This window comes from Camelus ferus, chromosome 9 (genome assembly GCF_009834535.1).
Source record: "Camelus ferus isolate YT-003-E chromosome 9, BCGSAC_Cfer_1.0, whole genome shotgun sequence".
Taxonomy (NCBI): Eukaryota; Metazoa; Chordata; class Mammalia; order Artiodactyla; family Camelidae; genus Camelus; species Camelus ferus.
The window spans coordinates 36448660-36469694 of NC_045704.1; the positions used below are offsets into that span (position 1 = coordinate 36448660).

Here is a 21035-nt window from a genome sequence, read left to right on the forward strand (position 1 = left end):
CAGCATGGTTAGTTTATGCTCCGCAACAGGGGGCATGTTCAGTTCATGTATTTATGACCCCCCGTGCTGGGTTCCTGGGCCTGCCTCTCCCCTCCTCTCAGCCTTCAGGGCTGGTGGCACCTCATGGGTCCCAGTACCACCACCCCAGGGGTCCCTCAGGCTGGGCCACGACAAGAGAGAAAGTCATTGAGTACAGCTTCCCACCCCAGGTAGGGAGCCCCTTTATCCACAGAGTTTAACTCCTCTTCGGCGCCAGGCCCCTGCTCCAAGCCCAGCTTCTCCATGCTCACCTCTGAACACAGGGAACTCACCATCCCCCGCCCGCTGGAACCGCTCCGACACTGCCTCCTCCTGCAGAAGGCAGGCCCCGCTGCTGAGAATTCATGGAAAGCTCCCATCAAGGGCAGGTGTCTTGAATGCCACCTGAACTTGCAAAGATGCAAAAATGTATGCTACCGTGTTTTTAATAACATTTCTCACCAGATTTAATATAAATCGGCTGGTTATAGAAGGTTTCAAAATTAAGCATCAAAAATAAAATTACCTGTAATTTCACTACCTAGACCAAGGCTAGGGGAATAATAAAAGAATTCATTATTTGTTGTGTTCAAACCTACCTCTGGGTAAACTCCTACCAGTCAGTGGCCTGAACATCATCCCTTATGGCAGAACCCAGATGGCAAATCCCTCCTCTCCAGGGCATACCTTCAAATATTTCAATAACAACTAACCTTTACTGAGCTCCAGATGAACTCATCTAATTCTCATGATGGCTCTATGAGACGTCTAATTTATAGGTGAAGAAACTGAAGTTCAGAGAGGGCAAGTAATTTCCCCAGGGTTGCACAGCCAATAAGGAGCAAAGCAGAGATTTGAGTTTATTTGGTGCCAGGATTGAAGTCTCCTTCAGATTAGACATGGGCCATACCATCTCCTTCCCCTCATAGGAGCTGGATTCCAGACCATTCAGTGGTTGGTGTTCATTCACTCATTCTTTCTCACAGTCATTCATTAAGTCATTTAGGGACTTAATAACAACATTCTTGAGCTCAGGGTCAGTGCCAGGTGCAGGCTAATCCTGTCTGTCCCCATGCCACCTGCCCACATTTGCCACATTCTCAGGACTCTGCCCTGAGAACCCAAACTCCATTTATTACAAAAGACTGGGTTTATCACATTGTGCTGTGTAACAGCCACAGTCCCCACCTTACCCTCAAGGCTCAGAGAGACAGCCTGGGTGGAAGCCCCAACAGCCTTCCTTTGATGCCCCTTCCCCCTTGATGAAGGTTCTGGGTGGAACAGGGCTCCTAGACTGAGTCTTGGAGAGGTCCTATGTTTATAAAACCAAATGGGTCCAAGGACCCCAGGCACATATATATATAAAATATATATATATATAAAATATATATATATATAAAACATGGGCATGGCTTCCTTTCCACGGCGGGTAGGAAGGTAGGACCACCCATGCCCACTGTGGGAGAGAAGGAAGTCGTCCGTGGCACAGACAGGGGTCTGCTCTCAGAATGAGTACAGGCAGCTGCATCAGTCTGAGTGGCTGGTTGGCCTGGCCACCCAGAGGCCTGGGCTGTGGGCCAGTCCTGCCCAGCCCTGGGAGCTCTAGGCCACCTGGATCTGCAGGTCCTCATCCTCGTCCAGGTCACTGGCTCCGTCTCCCGCCTCCTCAGCACCAAAGCGAGCACTGCGGATCTTTCCAAAGAGGGGGGCGTTCTGCTGCTGCCTGCGGAGCCTGTGGGGTGGGGTGGCAGGCGGGTCAGGGACGAGTCTAATCAGCTGGTGCTGACAGCAACTACGTCTTCCCTAGCACTTCCCTGCTGCCAGACACCAGACTGGGCCTTTTACAAACATTACCTCATCTCACTTCATCCTCCTGGGAGCCCCTGGAATGAGGGAGGTGCTACCGTCAGCCCCCATTTTACAGACAAGGAAACTGAGGCACAAAGCAGTCAAGGAATTTGCCCAAAGTCCCACAGACAGCAGAGCATGGGGCTCGGCTCTGAGAGGTGAAGCATCTGGCTCAAGGTCACACTACTGGGATACAAACCCAAGCCAGGCTCCAAAGACGATAGGGAGAGAGTTGGGGGGTGGGGGTCCTGAGTGGCCTACATCCCCAATGTCAGAACGTGCTCCACCCTAGTTCTTCCCCACGTTAAAATTCCCAAAGCCAAAATTTACGAGGCAAACTTCGCCTCTAAGAAGAGCTGGTAGAGGAAGCGCCCATCCCCCCTCTCCCCTGGCTCCCCACCCTCCAGCAGAGTAGCCGCCCAGGATGCATCTTACTGGAAGGCATGAATTATTAACATGGCAGGGAGGGGCACAGGCGGGGGCCTCCATTACTGCACTGTGATTTAGTGAGCTGTCCCCGGAACATTAAAGCACAAAAAGTTGGGAAATAAAACAAGGCAGCGGTCCCGGGCAGCCCCACCCTCCCTGATGGAAGCACTTGAGAGGCCAGGCAGAGCCAGCCTGCCCATTTTGGGAGTTTATGACTCCCAAAGAATGTGGCCAAGACTGCGGGAAAGCCCCAAGGCTAGGAGGCCTTTTGAGGGGTGTGTGCTGGGGAGTCGGAGTGGGCAGAGCTGGCCAGACCCTAGGCCTGACTTGGACTCATGCCTGCACCCCTGCACAACCCTTTACAGGCAACATCTCAAGCAGATGGGGAAACAGCCTCAGTTGGCCAGGTCACCCAGATGTTAGGTCTGGCTCCGTAGCCTGCACTCTTAGCCATGGAAACTCAGCACACGTTGTACGTGTACTGTAAATATAAGGGCTCAGGTGACAGACGGCCAGGGGCCGGGCGATGTGGCCTGACCACTCACTAGCTATGTGGCCGTGGAAGGACTTACCTCTTGTGCCTTAGTTTCCTTGTCTGCCAGCCCTCCAGGAAAAAAAAAAAAAACGTTCCCTTCCCTTCTCTCACAGGAGCGTGGTTCTTGGAGCACAATATCTGACCCAAATACAAAAGCCCTGCTACTATTTGGCATTTATTATGTGCCAGGTATTTTTATAAGCACAGATCAGCTCATTTGAGTCCCACAACCAAGAGGTAAGAATTGTTATCAGTCCCATTTTACAGGTGAGGAAACTGACACCGAGAGGTTAAGTAAGTGGCCCCAAATGACACAGCTACTCAGTGTAGAGCCAGAATTGCCACCACCCAGGCAGTCTGGCTGCAGAGCCTGGGCTCTGTCTATTCTGTGAAATAAGGGAATATAAGTAAGTGCCTCTGCTGGGCTGGCGCAGGAGGAGTTAGTCGTGGAGATGGCGTCTCTCAGATGGGGGCTTGTGAAACGGGGAGGGGCTTGAACTGAATGTTCTCTGACATCTCATAGCTCTAAGGGGAGTCAGGGAGTGTTGGGAGGGAGGCAGGGGAGGAATGCAGAGTGGGTCCCCCAGACCCTCTGGTCCTCTCTCACTGAGGCTGATGGGGCCTGCTTGCAGTTGAGGTGGGGGGCAGGGCTCCTCCATGGTTCCTTGCCCTCCAATCCCTCAGATCCTAGCTGGCCTGGGGTTGCCCCAGCCTGGGGACCCTGGGGCTGCTTGTTCTTTTTATCAAGACTCCCCAGACCAACTGGCCCTACCTGCTGCCCCACCTTGGCCCTGACCTCTTCCTATCCTCTGGCTGCAGGAGACAATTCCAGGGCTCCAGCTGGTCTTACTTCCTGCACTCCCTTCCCAGGTTTCCTGGAGGGGGCAGGATTCTGGCCCCAGGGTGCCCAGATCTCTTCCTTCTCTGTCTTCCCCACTAGCCCAAGAGTTCCGGGCTCCAACCCTGACCCGGAGGCTTCCCTCAGCTGGAAGTGTCTCTGCCCTGGCTGGGCATCCTCTCCCCAAGGGGCTGCAGGCTGGGGCCCACCTGGACTGCACATGCTCCAGCTGCACTTGGAGGTTCTCACTCTGCTCCGTCTGCTCGTCCAGCGATCGCTGCAGCTTACGCGCCTGGTTGTGAGCCTCGTCCAACTGGGGGGTGAGCAGGGCAAAGAGCATGGGGGTCACCTTGGGTTGGGCCAGCCCAGCCTGCCACCTGCTTAGGACCAGCCACTCCTGCCATTCCTCTGTGAGAATGTCCTTCCTGGAGAGTAATTCCTCTCTCTCCTTTGAGGCCCAGACCAAGGCCCACCTCCTCCAGGGAAACATCCCTTTTGCTCCTTTTCTTCCCTGTTGCCCCTCCCTTCCAAACCTACCCAGCCTCCATTGCGCCAAGCCACTGATCCATCTATCAACCCACCCACTCATCTATCCCAATGAATCTGTCCATCTGACCATTCATCCTTGGAAATATCCATCTGCCCAGTGATATACCCAACGATGCACTCATCATTCATTAATCTATTTAGCCACCCATTCATCCTACCCATGTGTCCTTCCACCCTCCCATGCCTAATTTTCCATCTATCCAACCTTCTGTCCTTCTTTCCCTCTGTCCATTCATTCTTCCATCCACTGACCCAGTCAGTTGTCTGTCCATTTTTCCACTGTCCACTCAGTCATCCATCATCCATCCATCCATTTACCCATTTTCCTAGCCATTCATCCATCCATACATCCACCCACCTATCCACTTATCCACCCAATCACGCATCAGACATCTGTTGTTATATTTCATCCATCTATTCTCTCTCCCTCTCCCTTCCATCTGTCCACCTATTCCTTCACCTATCAGTTTATCCAACCGTGGAGTTATCCTTCTGTCCTTCTACTTAACCACCTCCACATTCATCCACTCATCTATTCAACCACTCATCCACTTTATCTGTCTATTTTTCTTCCCATCCTCCTACTCACACACCATCTGTCACCCACCCACCCGCTCTACCCTGGGTGCCTCCTGAGAGTTAGGCTCATGCCAGGCATCAGGGACCTAGCACTGAGTGACCCAGGAGGGCCCTGCAGCCCATTCCCACCTACCCCAGCTGAGGTCTGCGGGCTGCCCTTTGGGCCCCAGAGGGTGCTCACCTCATCCTCAGCCTGGGCGAGCTCCTTCTTGAGCTCCTCCACTCGCAGCCGCAGCTTCTTCACCTCTGCCTCATGCTGCTCCACCCGCCGGTTGGCGTGTGCCAGCTCTGCCACCTTCTCCTGGAACTGTTTCTTCAGTTTGCCGTGCACGTGCTTCAGGTCGGCCAGCTCCTGCCAGGGAGCAGAGATGGGGGTAGGGCTCCATGGGGGAGGGCACCATGTCAGGGAGCCCCAGGTCAGGCAGTTCTAGGGGTGCTGGTGTCCCTTCTTCCCAGAACCTCTCCACCTGCTGTCTGCAATACTAGCACTGCAGTTGGCTGAGCAGCTAGAGGCTAGAGGGGTCATCTAGTGAGGTGAGAAGGCTTGGGGGGCAATGAGGGGAGAAGTGGGTGGAATCAGGGGCTCCATTCTGGACATGTAACTTTGAGGTGCCGACTGGAGATGACATGGAGGTGTCCAGCAGCCTACGAGAGCTGAGTCAGGTTTTCTGGGGAGGGATGAAGTCAGGATTCTTTGGTGTGCATTTAAAACCCTGGGTCTGGGGATGAGTGAAGCTGGTGAGTGGATATTGGAAGAAAAGATATTAGAAGCCAGAGTGTCTGGGAAGAGGATGAGCCACCAAGAAAGGAGCTGCCCACCTCTGAGCTCTGTGATTTCTCTGAGCCTCAGTTTTCACATCCATAAAATGGGGGTAGGCACTACCTAACGGTCTCTTGAATCCAGCCTCTTTGTTCCATCTCCACCAACCTCAGCCCAGTCCTGGCCTCCATCATCTCCTGCTGCCCCAGGAAATGGTGACAGACTCCCCACTGCCCTGCCCCTCTATCTGCCTTACACACAGCAGTCAGTGAGCACTCAGAACCGCAACTTGTTCACACTTGCCTCTTACTCTTCACAGGTGGTCCCCAAGCTTCTGCCTCGCCTAACATGTCCCCTTTGCCCACTCCCCTCCAGCCACACTGGCTTCCCTTATTCCTCCAAAGCTCCATGTATCTGTCACCATGGGATGTGTATCCAAGTTATTTTTAAATCTTCTCCCCAATCAGTTCGCCACCAGTCAATTTCTGCTTTTTCTTGAGATCTCAGCTCAAACGTCACTGCCTCAGGGAAGCCTCCCCAGGACACTGGACCTAAACCAGGCCCCCTGGTATTCCCTATCCCACTTCCTGTCGCCAGCCATGGAGCTGTGTGATCAGCGTGAGTGTGTGACAGAGAGAGCGATGTCTGCGTTCCCCTGGGCCATCAGGTCCATGAGGGGAGGCCATGTCCATCCTGTCTGTTCACTGCTCTGTCCCCAGCACCCAGAACAAGGCCTACAAATAGCTGGTGCTCAATAAACATTTGTTGGGTAAATAGAAGAGATGTTGAGAGGGTCAAGTGATATAATGGACAAAAGGCACTGACCCAGAACCTGGCCTATAGTGGTGCCCAATAAATGCAGCAGCTGTGATTATCCCTGAGCCTGGCCCACAGCGGGTACCCAGGGGAGCAGCTTGCAGGACGATCACTACATCTGCCCTCAGCTGCTATTCCAGGGTCCCGGGCCCCCTGCGAGTTGGAGCTGGACACACAAGAGGTGCTCTGCCCAGCTCTGGCTGCGCCACCCACTGCCTCACCTTGTTCTTCTCGAAGAGCGCACTCTGGCTGGCCCGCAGGTCGCAGTCCAGTGCGCTGGCTGTCTGCCGCCGCCGCCGGGCCAGCGCCTCCTCCAGGTCCCCGACCTGCGCCCGCAGCTTCTTGTTCTCCCGCTCCAGGCCCAGCTTCTCAGTCTCCAGCCGCTCACGGCGACCCCACTCGGCAGCATTCTCTGCCTGCAGCCGTTCCATCTGCAACAGGGCACGACAGGGGAGGATCCCAAGGGAAGGGGCATGGAAGGGCCTGAGCTCGATGCTCCCCCACCCCGCCGCCTCCTTTAGCCGGTTTTGGCTCCAGGAAGCAGGTCCAGCTGCAGTGGCTATAATTAGCCAGGGCTTATTTCACGGTGTGCAGGATGTGAGGGCGCTTCTGGTCTGTGTGGAAGAGAGGCCCATCCCCTGAAGACTAGAGCACCCTCGGGGTGTCGCTGGTTCCTCCTCAGGGCAAAGGCCCGGTTCCCACCCGCTTGTGAGTGACTGACTGATGGAGACAGGGCCCCTGGCCCCTCCAGCCCCAGGCCCTCCCAGGCCTTGCTGGTGGCCTCACCTCACCCCTCAGCTCTGCCATCTTCCGGTCCATGCTGGAGCGCGCACCCAGCTCATCCTCCAGGTCCTCAGACATGCGGCCCAGCTCATCCTGGTGGGCCTCTTTCAGGATGCTGAGCTGCATGAGATAGCACAGCCTGGTTATGGGAGGACCACCAGCCCTGGGGGATGGGCACTGGTTCAAGAGGGCTCTGCAAGAGGTCAAATAGGCCCCCAGAACAGACCCCAAATCTGACAGCTTCTGCCTCTTCCAGCATCTCTCACCTCCTACCTCATTATTTAGTTTCCCAGTGTCTACTCTTAGACTACCCACGACCCCTCCACCGTCCGTCAACCATTTTCTGTAACAGTAGCCCAGGGTGAGCTTTTGAAAAAGATAAATCCAATCATATTCCCATCCCCAGGTTCCTTCAAATAAAGACAGACCCCTCCCTATGGTCCCACGAAGCCCTACAAGACTGGACTCCTGCCCATCTCCCCTAGACCTCATCTCCCATCCCCTCCCTTGAGTTCTCTGTGCTCTGGGCACCGCAGCCTCCTCTCCAGTCCTCAAATACACAAGATCCTGTCCACGGCAGGCTTTGCCTGTGTGGTTCCCTCTGCCTGGTACCGTCCTTCCAAGGTATCTTGAAGAACTGACTTCTTTCTCAGGTCTTGCCCTAAATGCCCCTTCTTAGGGGAGGCCTCTTTTGTCCTCTCTGCCTAGAGGGGGTACTTCTCCATCCCATCCCCCACTAGAACGACTGCGTGTCTGCCTGCCCACCTTTGTATCCCTATATGGCCTGGGCACAGGGCAGCCCTCAGTGAACACTGGCCGAATGTACCCAGTGGATGCAGGTGTGCCTGTGGATGTGGGGCTGGTCACATTAGAATTGCCTGGTGTGCTTTTAAAATACTGCAGATTCCTTAGTACAGCAGAAAAAACTGGCAAACTCTTTGCAGTGACATGGATGAGCCTTAAACACTTAATCTTGAAGGAAAGAAGCCAGATATACAAGAGAGTCTTTATAATTAAGTATCTGTAAAACCGCACAGTTGTGTTTTACTCACTTTTCTTCAAAGGATTACACAATTGGAAAAGATTAAAAAGACGGACTCTTGGACCCAACCCTCAAAGATGCTGACTTACAAGGGTGAGGGTGGTGTCTGGGAAGCTCTATTTTAGGAGACTCCTTAAGAGAGTCTACTTAAAGACCAGTCTTCCAGGGCAGTTTCAGGCTCTGAGGTCTGTGATCCTCCTGCCTTCTGGAAAAGCAGGGATCCAGCTCTGATTTCCTTGGGTGGCTGTGCCCCCTGGTGGCCATCAGGGCCTGCACAAGTAGTAAGGGAGGCCCAGCCTGACCCCAGCCAGCTCCAGACTCCGAGTGGAATCTCCTCTCCTGCCAGCTGGAGCTTCAGTTTCCTCATCCGTAAGATAGGGGCATCAGGACCCAGCCTCTTTGACTGCTGTGAGGCTTCAGCAAGATCTCGCACCCACTATGCACCCACTGAACATTACATCCAGACTTTCCCCCTCTGTCTTGGTCTACAAGGCCTGTGGGATTTAGCTCCCCTTGTAATTTCATCTCTCACTAACCTCCAGCTTCACTGGCCTCTATTTCTTGAATACACCAGGCTTGTTTGGCCTCAGGACCTTTGCACTTGCTGTGCCTTTGTCCAGGAATTCTGCTCCCATCTCTTCTTGAGTGCCTTCTTTCTTTTTTTTTGGCTCCTCTAAATTCAGTTTTATTTTATTTTTAAATTTAATTTTATTTATTTATTTATTTTTTGAGTGCCTTCGTCTTACCACTTTGGGTCTTGCCTCAAATGTCACCCTTCTAGAGAGGCCTTTTATGACTCACCACCTCATCTCTTTGATTGTGTTTTGACTCTTTCACAGCTTCTGAATTTATATACCTGGTTACTGTTGGTCTCCCCACCCCCCTGACAAGGTGAGTTCCTGGAAGCAGGTACACCATCTGCCCCAGCACTCAGAACAGTGCAAGGCACAAGGCTGGTGCTTGACAGTGAATGAATAAATTCTCTTCTTTCTTATATTCCTATTGCTGAAATTCAACAGTGCAGTACTGCTTCCTCCAGGAAGCCCCCTTGGTCTCCAAGACTCACTTGCTTGAGCATCTCCTGCTTGGTCTTGTTCAGCTCCTCATACTTGATCTTCCACTGGCTGAGTTCCCCCTCCAGCTTCTCGATGTTCCTGCTCAGTGCCATTTTATCCCTGGGGAGGGGAGGGAGGAGGAAGGGGCAGACATGGGGGTGAGCCACTGGGGCCTCTGCTGAGTCCTCCTGTGCAGTCTTTACCTGTCAAGCTCACATCTAAAGTCCTTGCCTCAGTATTCAAGGCCCTGGCACCCCACACTGCAGCAGGCACCCGGTCTTGCATTTCTCCCTGCACAACTGCAGGTGCCCAGCTCCCAGTGTGGGGAGGCGAGCAGTCCTCCAGGGCGCCGGGCATCCCCAGCAAATGCTTTCCTCTCTCTGGCTCTGGGCTCACCTGCCAAATGAGACCCTCATTCTTTCCTATCTGTTTTATATACTGTGGTCCTCTGTAAGGCTTGGTTTGGAAACAGTTCTGCAGTTGGAAAAGCCTGAAAACCTTTCCAGTGACTTGCAGAACTTGGGCTCCCCTCTTATCATCATCACTGGGTGGGAGTCCCATGTTCTCTCATGACCCCCACCCTGCACTCTGCCCTGCATGGGCATGAGTCGCTGTGGGTAACAAGCATGGTGCCTGGCCCTGGGACACGGTGCTCCACACTGCACTGGTCTCCCATTCTGAAAGGTTAATATTTTACACCTCTAACATGGGATCTCAAAAGAGATGAGCTAGCCTTTAGGAGGCATGTCAAAAATCCGTGGCGGTATTTCTGGTTATCACAATGTCTGAGGGTCAGTTAGTGGGCGGGGACCAGGGATATGATGCCCTACAATGCCTAGGACATCCTGTCCATCAGGAATTATCCTGTATTCCATATAAGGAGTACATGTCCCACTCCACAGCCTTGGGGGTGAGAATGGCCTAAGCCTAGAACCTCACTCCAATTTACATATAAAGAGAAAGTACCTTTTGTACAGAGCTTTCCAGGAACGGAATCTCTGTACACACTGAGGGAAGATTGAGCTTTGCTTTGTACAGAACTTTACCAAAGGCTGTCCATCTCTCAGGCAATCTCGTCACCACAGTGACATCATTCGTGTATTTGAGTTGCCAACACCACACAACTGTACCTACTGCTTTTCTAGCTGCCCTAGTGGTGACTTAAACTGGTAAATACACATAAGGCTCCAGCACAGGGCCTGACTTGGAGAACGTGCTATGGAGGTATTTGCTGGTATGGTTAGCATCACCACTCTTTCATATCAAGGCACAACATACCCAACTGCTTCATTATTTCTGCTAGTGGAGCATTTCCATGTAACAATACACTTACTATAAACTCCTTTCCTTTCTACTTTATATTCCAGTTAGTACAATAGGTTGAGTTTTGTTTGCTTTGCTTAAACAGAAATTTACTGTCTCACAGTTCTGGAGGCTCGAAGTCCAAGATCAGGGTGTGGGTGGGGTTGGTTTCATCTGAGGGCTGTGAGACAGAATCTGTTCCATGCCTCTCCCCTTGCTTCTGGTGGCTTGCCGGCAATTTCTGGTGTTCCCTGGTTTATAGAAGCATCAACCCGATCTCTGCCTTTATTTTCACCAGGGCATTATGTTTATTTTGGAAAGAATTATGCATGTAGTTAAGTTATACTATCTATGCATTTAATTTCTGGACAGAAAAGGGGGTGTATAAAATATTCATCATAATCAGGCTTGTGACCTGATCTCACTGGTGACCTCCACGTTCTAAATCCACTGATCAGTGCTCAGTCTTCTTCCTACTTAACCAGCTAATCACTCCCTCCTCCATGAAATGGTTTCCGCTGGTTTCTCTGTCCCCTCACTGGCTCCCTTCTTTTGTCTCCATCACTGCTTCCCTCTTTCTCTAAACTTGGTCGGCTCCAGAGCTCTAACCTCTGACCTCCTCCTTATTCACTCTCACCCATGCACACAGCTTTCAGTATCATCTATTTGCTGATGACTCTTGAATTTTCACCTCCAGCCCAGACCCGACTCATGATCTCCAGACTCATTCACGTCCCCAGCGGCATCCCTGCCAACTCAAGCTCATTACGTCCAAAGCCAAATTCCCAGCTGCACTACCTCAGCCTCCCTATACCTCCTCTCCAACTTTTATTCTTGCCCTCGGCTCTCTCTCCCCATGAAGGCAGGGATTTCTGGTCTTATTGCTGGCTGTATCCTCACTGCCGAGCGCAGTGTCTGATCCAGATGCCCAACGTGTATTATTTGAATTAATTAAAAAAAAAAAAACTTGCATTGGGTCCCTGGGGAGAGCACCACTGCTCTAAAGTTCTAAGACTCAAACAGCACCATTCCCCTTCAGAGAGCATCACCGTCTGTGACCCATCCCCCACCCTGGCCCCTGCCTGCCTCCTGGGACTCACTCTCGCTCCTTGAGCAGCACCTTCTGGGACTCATCTAGCCGCAGCCGCAGGGCGGTCAACTTGGAGGCATCCTCCTCGATGGTGGCAGTGTCTTCCCAGGGCAGCCGACTGCGTTCCTGGCGGCCCGAGCTGCTCCGTGGGGCCCCAGCCCCAACACTGCGTGCCTCCCAGCAGCCCTCAGGCTCCTCCGGTCTGCTCTTCAGCAGGCTCTCCACCAGCTCCAGCTCCTGTGGGGATCAAGGCGGAGGCTGGACCAGTGGTCACTGAGCCCTCATCCTCTTGGCCTTCATCATGGCCTCTCCCAGGCCCAGGGTCTGGGATCAGCTTGGTGGGTAACCTTGGGCAAGTCACACAGTCCTTCTGGGTCCCAGTTTCCTCTTCTGCTGCCTGCCTCTCCATCTATGGAGAGGGAAGGACACACCCTCCTCTGGGCCTCCTCCTTCACCTTCTGGAACTGCACACAGAGTCAGCCACTAAGGTTCCCGAAATCCTAGAAGATTCCCCAGAATAGGTGGTAAGCTCCCTGTCCCTGGAAGTATGCAAACATCTGGTGTGACACTGGTGTGAATGAATGTAGAAGCAGGGATTCCTACAATGGATGAGGACTAAATTCCCTCAAAAGGAATTCTGGCTTGAGGATCCCATTTTTCAGGTGTAAACACATGATACATGATAAGTGACATGGTAAAAAGTATACAGTAAGGCGGTCTCTGCTAGCGGAACCAGCTCCCAGACAGGAAGCAATGAGGGATTATTAACCCAATGCTGAACCCCCTTCCTCTTTGCCAGGCTCCCCTTCCTCTTTGTCCTTGCCTGCTGGCAAGGCCTGCCTTTGATCACAGACCCAAAACACCCACGGCCTCTATTCCAGCCTGGCTTTTCCCAGTCTTTTCAGATGAGTCTGGGCCAGGTCCTTCCCCTTCCAGCCCTCGGCTTCCCTATCCAGACTGGGACACTGTCCCTCAGGCCTCCCTGAGGAGTGAGATTCTACTCCTCCTGTATCTCAGTCTGCCTGGGTGGGGTCCTCTGATGCCACCTGATCCAAAGTCCCAATTCACAAATGAGGAAACAGAGAGAATAAGGGATTTGTCGTGGGTCACAGAACACAGACGTGGCAGGGCTGGATAGCAAGCTCAGGCTGCAACCCCAGGGCTCCCGCCACTCTACCTGCCACCCCCTGGACTGTGACTCACAACCAGAACAAGGAGAGGACAGGAATAGTGCTATGAGGCTGGCTGGTATACAGGGGCTCTCACCCTCTGCCCCAAAGAAGAGCAAGGAATGCCACCTCCAAACAGCAGACAGGTCTGGGGAAGAGGAGTTTCAGCCACCAAGAGGCAGTAGTGCCCACTCTAGCCCATAGGGTCCAGGGGGCTGGGCAGGAGAGGGGAGGGGGCAGCCAAGGATCTTAGCTAGAGGAACTGGCCTGACTCAGGGTGGAGTTGGGAGCAACCGGAGCCTGAACTCTGCCCCTAGATGGCCTTCTGGTGACAGGCCTGCTGGTTCAGACAGGCTGCCCTCCGCACCCACTAGTAATGTTCATGACATGGTATTATCACCAAAGGCTCTGGAGCTCACCTGGGGTCAACTATCCAGCACTCCGGTCACCAGCTGGGAGCCATAGGTACTTAACCTCTCACTGCCTCAGTGTTCTCATTTACAAAGCAAATACCTCTTCCGGTTGCTCTGAGAATTAACTAGATAACGCAAACGCAGAGCTTAGCGCTCTGTTTTGGTGCCCATCCAAGGATGGATGGCATTTCCCAAACTTACCAGGCACTCTCAGCCTCTTGGCTTTTGCACAGAAGTACCATCACCAGGAACGCATTCCTGCGCCATCCTGCTAGTCTCAGCTTAAATGGGACTGCTTCCAGAAAAGTTTCTGTGAAGCTGCCTCCTCAAAGCCGGGATCAGGGATCGCCTCTGTGCCCTACTGCCCTGACAACACCCATATCTCTAAACTTTGACTGACACCTGTTATAAAAATTCACCCCTTGCCCTAAATTCAAATTGAACGAATGAATGGATTCAGCTCTGCTACTAATGGGTGCCTTCCAGGTAAGTTCTTAGAACCTGTTCCTGCTCAAAGGTGATTTTTTGGTACTGTTTATTACTTAGGTGTGAGAGTGGAGGAACCACCAGCACCAGGGACCCTGTGCCCGGGGGTCTCCGGAAGAGAGGTGACCTGGGGCTCTGCAGGTGCAGAGCCCTACACCCAGAAAGAGTGAAAGCTCCCTGTGGACCGGGCCCTCACTGCCCTTACCTTTCTGAGCCAGGCAGCCACGGCTTCGGCCCCTGCCCCGGGACAATCAGCCCCTCCCACTTCTATACCCCGCCCAGCAGCTCCGCCCCACGCCGCATACCTGGCTGCTCTGAGGTCTCTCAGATCCGACGTCCCGCACCGGCTCCTGCTCCCTCTCTGGCTCGGTCTCAGGACCGTCCGGCGTCCTGTCGGCAGTCCCCCGGGCGCCCCGTAGTCGCGCCAGCTCGCGGCCGCGTGCCTCGCACTCGCCCTGCGCCTCCTGGCGCTCGCGCCGCGCGCCCGCCAGCTCCTTGGTGAGCGCGTCAAGGCGCTGGCGCAGCTGGCGCACCTCCTCGCGCGCGCGGTTGCGCTCGGCGCGCACCTTGCTCCACTTCTCGCGCCAGTTGGCCGTGCAGTCCGACCACCAGCGCATGGTCTTCTCCATCTGCGCTGCTCGCGCGCGCGCCTCTTCCAACTCCCGCAGTCGGAGCTCCTCGCGGCTCTCCCAGTCCCCGTCAGCCAGTAGAGAGGGCCCCGGCGGCAGCGGCAGTGCTGGCGGGGGCCCGGGCGAGGGCGTGCCGCTGGGCGGCGTGGGCGGCAGCGAGTCCGCCGGCCCCATGCGCTCGGGCGACGGGCTGCCCAGGATGGTCAGGAGGCTGCCCTTGGACAGCTGCGGGGACTCGGCCAGCCGGGGGCTCGGCCCGTGGCTCATGGTACAGCCGCGGGGGCGGGCCCTGGGCTCGAACTCTGGTACTCAGGGGCGGCGCGTGGGATGTGTGGCGGACGTGATACCACGGTGCATGATGGCCACTGCTACCCGCTGCTCTCCCAGCCACAAGGCGAACCTGTGGGAGAACACAACCATTATTAGGCTGTGGCCTAATAGTTCCTCAGAGCCGTTCAATGATCCTACTGTATTTCTCCAGTCCATTTTGTTTATCGTCTCTGCCTTCACCAGCCACCAGCTCTAGGCCCAGCTCTGTCATCAACCTCATGTAAACCACTGCCCCTTACTGGGCCTCAGCTTCTCCACCTATAGAATGGGGATGAGGGGTGGGGGAGATAAGTGCTTCTGGATCAAGGGGTCCTTCAGATTCACCTGGACACTTGCTTAAAATGCAGTTCCTGGGCCCTAACCCCAAAGAGTCATGTAGGTGTGGGGCTGGAAATTCACATTTAAATCGTCCAAGTTTGGGACATTTGAGTATTTGGTGATGCCCTGTCACCAATCATAGTTCCATACACACAAACATGTGTGTCTCAACCCCAATAACACCTGCATAGACAGAGTTATGCTCCGAGACACAGCCATACAGACCTAGGTTCCAGCTCCCTGAACATCCCTGACTCCCCAAGGGATCCCTGGCAGGCTGAGTGCCCTCTGTGACTCAGTCTCTCCACATAAGACGGTAGGCCAAGATTCCATGTACATGCACAGACACATGCACATCCAGACACACATCTGCAGACACACACGCAACCCCATACACGTAAACACAAAGAGACACGGGCAGAACCATGCACACTCAGAGATGGCCCCATATGCACACACAACTACATGCACACAAAGAGACTTGTAGACACAGTCACAGACACACCTGAAGACATACACATGGCAACACAGATGAATATACAGATGTGCAAAGACACAAATTCATCCCTAAGGCAAGTAGATGCACACACTCATACATACACACGAACACACATACAGACACACTCCTCCTTTCCCATTTTCCTGGCCCAGCTCTACACAGAGAAGCTCTTGGAAAAGAAAAACAATGTGAGAGCCTGTGGGGGAGGGGAAGGAGGCAGGAAATCCCAGTGCCAGCCCAGCAGCCCCACCAGAGCTGTGCTGGGAGTGGGGGTGGTGAGAAAGGGGTCCTTGGGGCCGGGCTCCTGTCTGCTGGGCCCTTCCTGAAGCCCCTGAACCGAGATGATGACAGGGAGGGGGCCACTGCCACAGCCTCTTTGCTTCTGGGAACTGCCAGGCCTGGCATGGGGCTCAGCAGGGAGGGGGTGGCCCACTCCTTCCAGGAATCCCAAGCCTGTCGCACAGGGGAAGGGCGGGCGCCACCCAGGCCCCTAATGGCTTCCAGGCGCCCACGCTAAAGGCAGGGGTGGGCTCCAGACTCAGCTCCTGTTCCCCTCCCAGTAGCCTGGCTGGGCCCATCCTGGGGGCTGGCGGAGGGGAAGTGGGGACAGAAGGGCTCTGAGGAGCCCTCCTGCCTTTCTTCCTACAGGCCCAGGGTCCCCTGAAGTGTAAGTATGCACATGTGTGGGAAGGGATGGAGGTCCCAAGGTTGGTTTTCTGGAGAAGCCCACCCCCCAGCACATCAGGAACCCTGCACACACACTCAAGAGCAGCTAGACTGCCGAGTAACGCCTCCTCTAACCCCCATCCCACTCACATAACAGCCTTGGGGACACACTCACACAGTCCTGGTAATGTACACACTCACCGAGGATCAGATGCAATACAGAGGTTCCACTTGCAGCTGAGGACAGGCTCCAGCTGCTCTGCCCCGCCTGCCCTTCCCCACCAGGCTCAGGGCCTTTTTCTTCCTCTGGGGGTGTGCATATGTGTGTGGGGTGGCCTCCTGATTCCCGCAGGGTGTCACCAACCCCCAAGGAGCAGGTGGAGGAGGGACCAGCCACCACAGGCCCACAGAGCCTTTCCCACCGAACCCTTCCTTCTCCTGCCTCCCACCAGCCAGACAGGTCTATTCCTGCTCGAACCCTCAGGGTCTCTGCTTAGGCTATTCCCCCACTTGGAATGCCCACCTCAAACTCTGAAACCCCCACCCATCCTTCAAGCTCAGTTCCACCACCTCCAGGAAATGCGTTGATCTCCCCAGCCCCACTCCTTACCTGCAGAGCACAGCCCTGCAAACTTCCACAGCCAAATCTGGCCAGCTGCCCTCTCTCTTCTTGCAGGACAGGCTTCCTCCAACTCAGACAGGACACTTGTACCACCCAGAGCCTCTAGGACTGGCCCTGCATACAGGATTTGCTTTAAGTTGGCTAGTGGGCTGGAGAGCAGAAGGCTGAACTATGACTGTATCCCCTTAGCTAGGCAGCAGGGCTGAATGGAACTCAGCTCCTGAACCACAGCCCCACAGCCATCCTCACTGCTCCAGGAAGCAGCTGGCCACTCACAGGATAGAAACAAGAATGTTTTGATTTGATACTTGCTTCAGGCTAGGTCCTCATCAGCCCTGTCTACAGAAAGTGACCAGTGGTTCCTGCTGCTTGTGGACCTGTTTGGAATGTCTCTTTCTGCTTTCTTTCTCCAGCAGCAAACTCCTATACATCCTTCAAGATCCATCTTTGGTTACCCCTCCTCTGGGAAGCCTTCCCTGACTTCGTACTCAGAGTACGTTAGTGCTCCCAAAGCACTAGCACCTCCCTGTTCTTCAGCAATGGCCACACTGTGAAGTCCACAAGGGCATCTCAGTCTCACTGGCTGTCAGCAAGGGCTCAGTATATAGCAGATGCTGCAAAAATGCTTTCAAGGCTGATGGTTGGAAGATGGACAGTTAGGGGTTCCCTATAGCCACAGAAAGTTGAGCCATCCTAAGGATCAGGAGTCACTTTGTGGCCAAGCTCTGAGCTAGGTGGGTGTTTGAATCTGTCTGTGGCCAAGGTCAGAGTGAGAGGTCATCTCATGGCCAAGTCAGGGGTCAGGCCTCTTACCTGAGGAAGCCTAACTGGCTCACAGGGGGACAACTATGAGTTTTGTCCTTAGCATGTTTAGATGACTCTCAATATGTAGTGAAAGGAATAAGCAATGTTGAGGTCTAGATGAGGACCAGCTAAGGGGATTTGGCGGGGGGCGGGGTGGGCGGTGCTTGATGGCTACTCTTCCTTCCAGCTCAGAAACCCCCTATGTCCTCCCAGAACCTTTCAGGTGGGGCTCTGGGGCTGGCCTATGGCCACAGGCCTGGCTGTGGGTAGGGAGCAGAGCCCGGCAGGAAACCACAGAGGACAGCCTGATTGGTTAAGTACAGGGTCCAAGACTGGTCAGCCCACAAACTGTGGCTGCCTCTCCCCCAGACCTGCTGCCCAGGCTTCAGCCAGTGGACCTCCAGGAGAGGATTGAGAGGGAGGGAGGCAAGCTGGGCCTGCAGGTTGAACCTGAATCCTGGGATAGGCACCCGTGGCCTGTTCCCAGGTACCCCAGTCTCAGACCGTGGAGCCACAGATATCCTAGATCACTGATTAGAACTCCTTTCTTTACAAATGGGCCAGCTGAGGTCTAGCTGCTTGTCCACATCCACACAGAGGGCTAGCAGCAAAGTAGAGGGGTGGGGAGAGGGCGCTAGAGTGCTGGGATTGGATGTCTCCCCTCCTGGGTTGTGATCACCTGAGGGGCAAGATGCCCCTGGGAGAAAGTACACGATGGGGTCCTCAGGCATCAGGCCAAGTGGACAAGCATAGCTGGTATGGGAGAGGGTGTGTGGGGCTTTCATGAGGGTGGACCTGAGCCCCTGGCCTCTCAGCAACTCCTTGAACTATTCACTTTTGTTCAGAAGACCTCCCACTAGTCCCAGCTCTGCCTTTGATACTCTGTGTGATATCTTCAAGTCCGTGCCCTCTCCAGGCCTGTTTCCTTACTGGTACGAAGGGGAGAGATACTAATAGATTTTTAGATTCCTAAAAGCTCTGTCCAACAAGTGGGCAGAACTAGTGCCAACAGGAACTAATCCAACTTCCACAACAGCCCTACATAAACCCACACTTAAGACAGAAAAACTGAAGCCCCGGGTGGGGAAGGGGCTTGCCGGACATCACTTGTTCACACCATGAGAACGGTGGGGCAACCAACGCCCACTCCCTTCTACTTGCACTGAGCCGTCACTCCACCTGTCCCACTCCTTTCAGAAATTCGCTTTCTGTCCTCCCAAGACCAGGAGTCGCCTTAACCTCCCTTCCTCGCCCCTTCCCCAGCCGCCCCGCTCCCCCTAGCGGCTGGCAGAGAGCACAGGGGCTCTGGGTCCTGGGCGACGGGGTCCCGCCCACCCCGCCGCGCAGCCCCCCATTGGCAGCCGCAGCGGGACAGGGGCAGTAGCGCCGTGCTCCGATTGGCCCACGCCGCCCGTCCATCCCGCACTCGCCATGGTGACCACGTTGGGTCCCCCGGGAGAGTTCCAAATTCCGCCCCCGCCCGCCACGGCCCCCCTCTCGTCCCAGCCAGGCCCACTGCATTCCGAGGGCGGTCCTGACCTTCCCCCAACTCCCGCAGCCCCTTCACTCCCGAGGCCTGGGGCCCCAGGAGGTGGGGGAACCCGAGGAGGAGGCTAGGAAGTTCTGCTGGGAGTTTGAGGGTTGCTGCGGACGCGGGAGCCCCCGCTGCTCCCCTCTCCTCCAGCACGCCCCTCAGCTTAACCCCTTCCCTCCCGCGGAAGGTTCGCGGCCTAGAGGGAAATCCCGGGACGCGGTGGCTTTCGGCCCCCTGCACTGCTGTCCCCTCTCACCTCGGCGGGGGACCCGCGGGCTCCGGACGTCCGACCCGCCGCGGCTGGGCGGAGCGGGCACGGGGCTTACAGCGGCCGCCGCCGGGAGGGCCGAGGGAGGGCCGCGGAGTCTCCTCCTCCCTCCCGGGGGGAGGGGAGGGAGAGGGAGAGGAGACGGCGGGGCGGGGGTGGTAGGGCCCTGGCGGGGTTGCGGCCTACCTCTGACCCTGGCCAGGGGTGAGGAACCCCCGCCTGATTTGGGGGCGAGGGTCGCGGGCCGAACCGGTGGGATCAGCACAGAGCGGGCCGGACCCCGACAGAGGCCCCACCCCCAAATGGGGGCCGAGGGTTGGGGGACGGAAGGCAGGGTCTGGGGGCCTCCGCAGGGTTCAGCTTTCCCGCCTCAGGTTTCTTGAGGGCCAACAATGTGCTCAGCGCCCAGAGGCAGAATTGGATACTGTCTTTCCGGGCTAAGCACGTGGAGCGTGTTTACCAAGTGTTGACTTTTGTTACCTGCATTTTTCCCAGGGCCAGCTCTACTACCAAATGGAGGTGGAGCGGCAAGTCGCTGCCCCTCATTAGGCCTCAGTTTCCCCTTTGTACGACACAAGGGCTGACCAAAGTAGCCCCACGGGTATTGAGAAGCGTGGTGGGGCACTTGGCCCGCTGGGTGGAGGTATTCCCGGATGTGCTAGGGTGCTTCCTGACCCCGAGGGGCTGCGGCTGGCGCGTTGGTCGTGGGCAATTACATTCATGTGCCCTTCCAAATGAACTGCCATTTTGGGGCTTCCTCTCTTGGGAGTGGGTGTCTGCGGTTTTGGAGCGAGGGGGAGGCGGGTGCCAGGAGGCCCTCTTCTTACTACATCCTGTCACCTGGAAGGCCGCTAAGATGAAACCATCTAAAAAGAGGACCAAGAATTAACAGAGATAGTGGAGGGAACCTTGAGTATTGAGACTAAAATGATCTAAAATTTTAAAATGAAACTAAAAATGATCAAGATAAGTTAGTTTGAACCCGTGGTTAACAGTTGAGAGCTGTCTCTTTGTTCCCCTTCATAAGATGTTGAGGGGTTTTGGTTTTTTGGTTTTTTACAAATTGAAGGTTTGCGGCAACCCTGTCTAGAGCGAGTTTCTTAGCACCAACAGCATTTGGTTACTTCCTGTCTCTGGGTCACATTTTGATAATCCTCAAAATATTTCAAACCTTCCACCAGCAAAAAGATTACAACTCGCTGAAGGCTCAGATGATGGTTAGCATTTTTGTTCAATAAAGATTTTTAAAATGAAGATAAGTACATTTTTTAGACATAATACTATTGAGCACTTACTAGACTGCCATATAGTTTAAACATAACTTTTACATGCACTGAAAAGCCAACAAATTCATGTGTCTCACTTTATTGCGGTATTTGATTTACTGCGGTGGCTTGGAACCAAACCGGAAATATCTCTGAGATATGCCTGTGTTTAGGTTATGATTGCAGCCATGTACACATTAGAATGAACAAAGAATTGGCTCTTTGCAGCAAGAGGATCATTTTGGCAAAAATGTTTGAGGGTTTCACACTCAAGGCTCACTCTGAATCCTTTGATAGTCAAATAATTCATTCTGAAATTTCCTGGTCATTTCTCTTACAGAAGTTCTCTTCCTCTGTGGTCAGTGTCTGCTCCATTTTCATAGCATCA

At 54.4% G+C, this 21035-nt stretch overlaps 1 protein-coding gene across 2 annotated transcripts; it reads right to left on the reverse strand.

The window, feature by feature from the left end:
- Positions 1-853: 853 nt before the first annotated feature.
- Positions 854-19512, reverse strand: CCDC102A (coiled-coil domain containing 102A). 2 transcript variants are annotated; one of them, XM_032486403.1, is made up of 10 exons: positions 19371-19503; positions 16765-16890; positions 14018-14741; positions 11655-11881; positions 9264-9372; positions 7159-7275; positions 6594-6803; positions 4978-5148; positions 3878-3981; positions 854-1750 (listed from the first exon to the last, which is right to left on the reverse strand). In XM_032486403.1, the coding sequence occupies exons 3-10, from the start codon at positions 14606-14608 to the stop codon at positions 1621-1623; spliced, it is 1659 nt and encodes a 552-aa protein (XP_032342294.1). In that variant the 5' UTR covers positions 14609-14741; positions 16765-16890; positions 19371-19503; the 3' UTR covers positions 854-1620. The 2 variants fall into 2 exon arrangements, with proteins under 2 accessions (XP_032342294.1, XP_032342293.1); XM_032486402.1 differs by lacking the exon at positions 16765-16890 and having other exon boundaries at positions 19371-19512.
- Positions 19513-21035: the final 1523 nt, after the last annotated feature.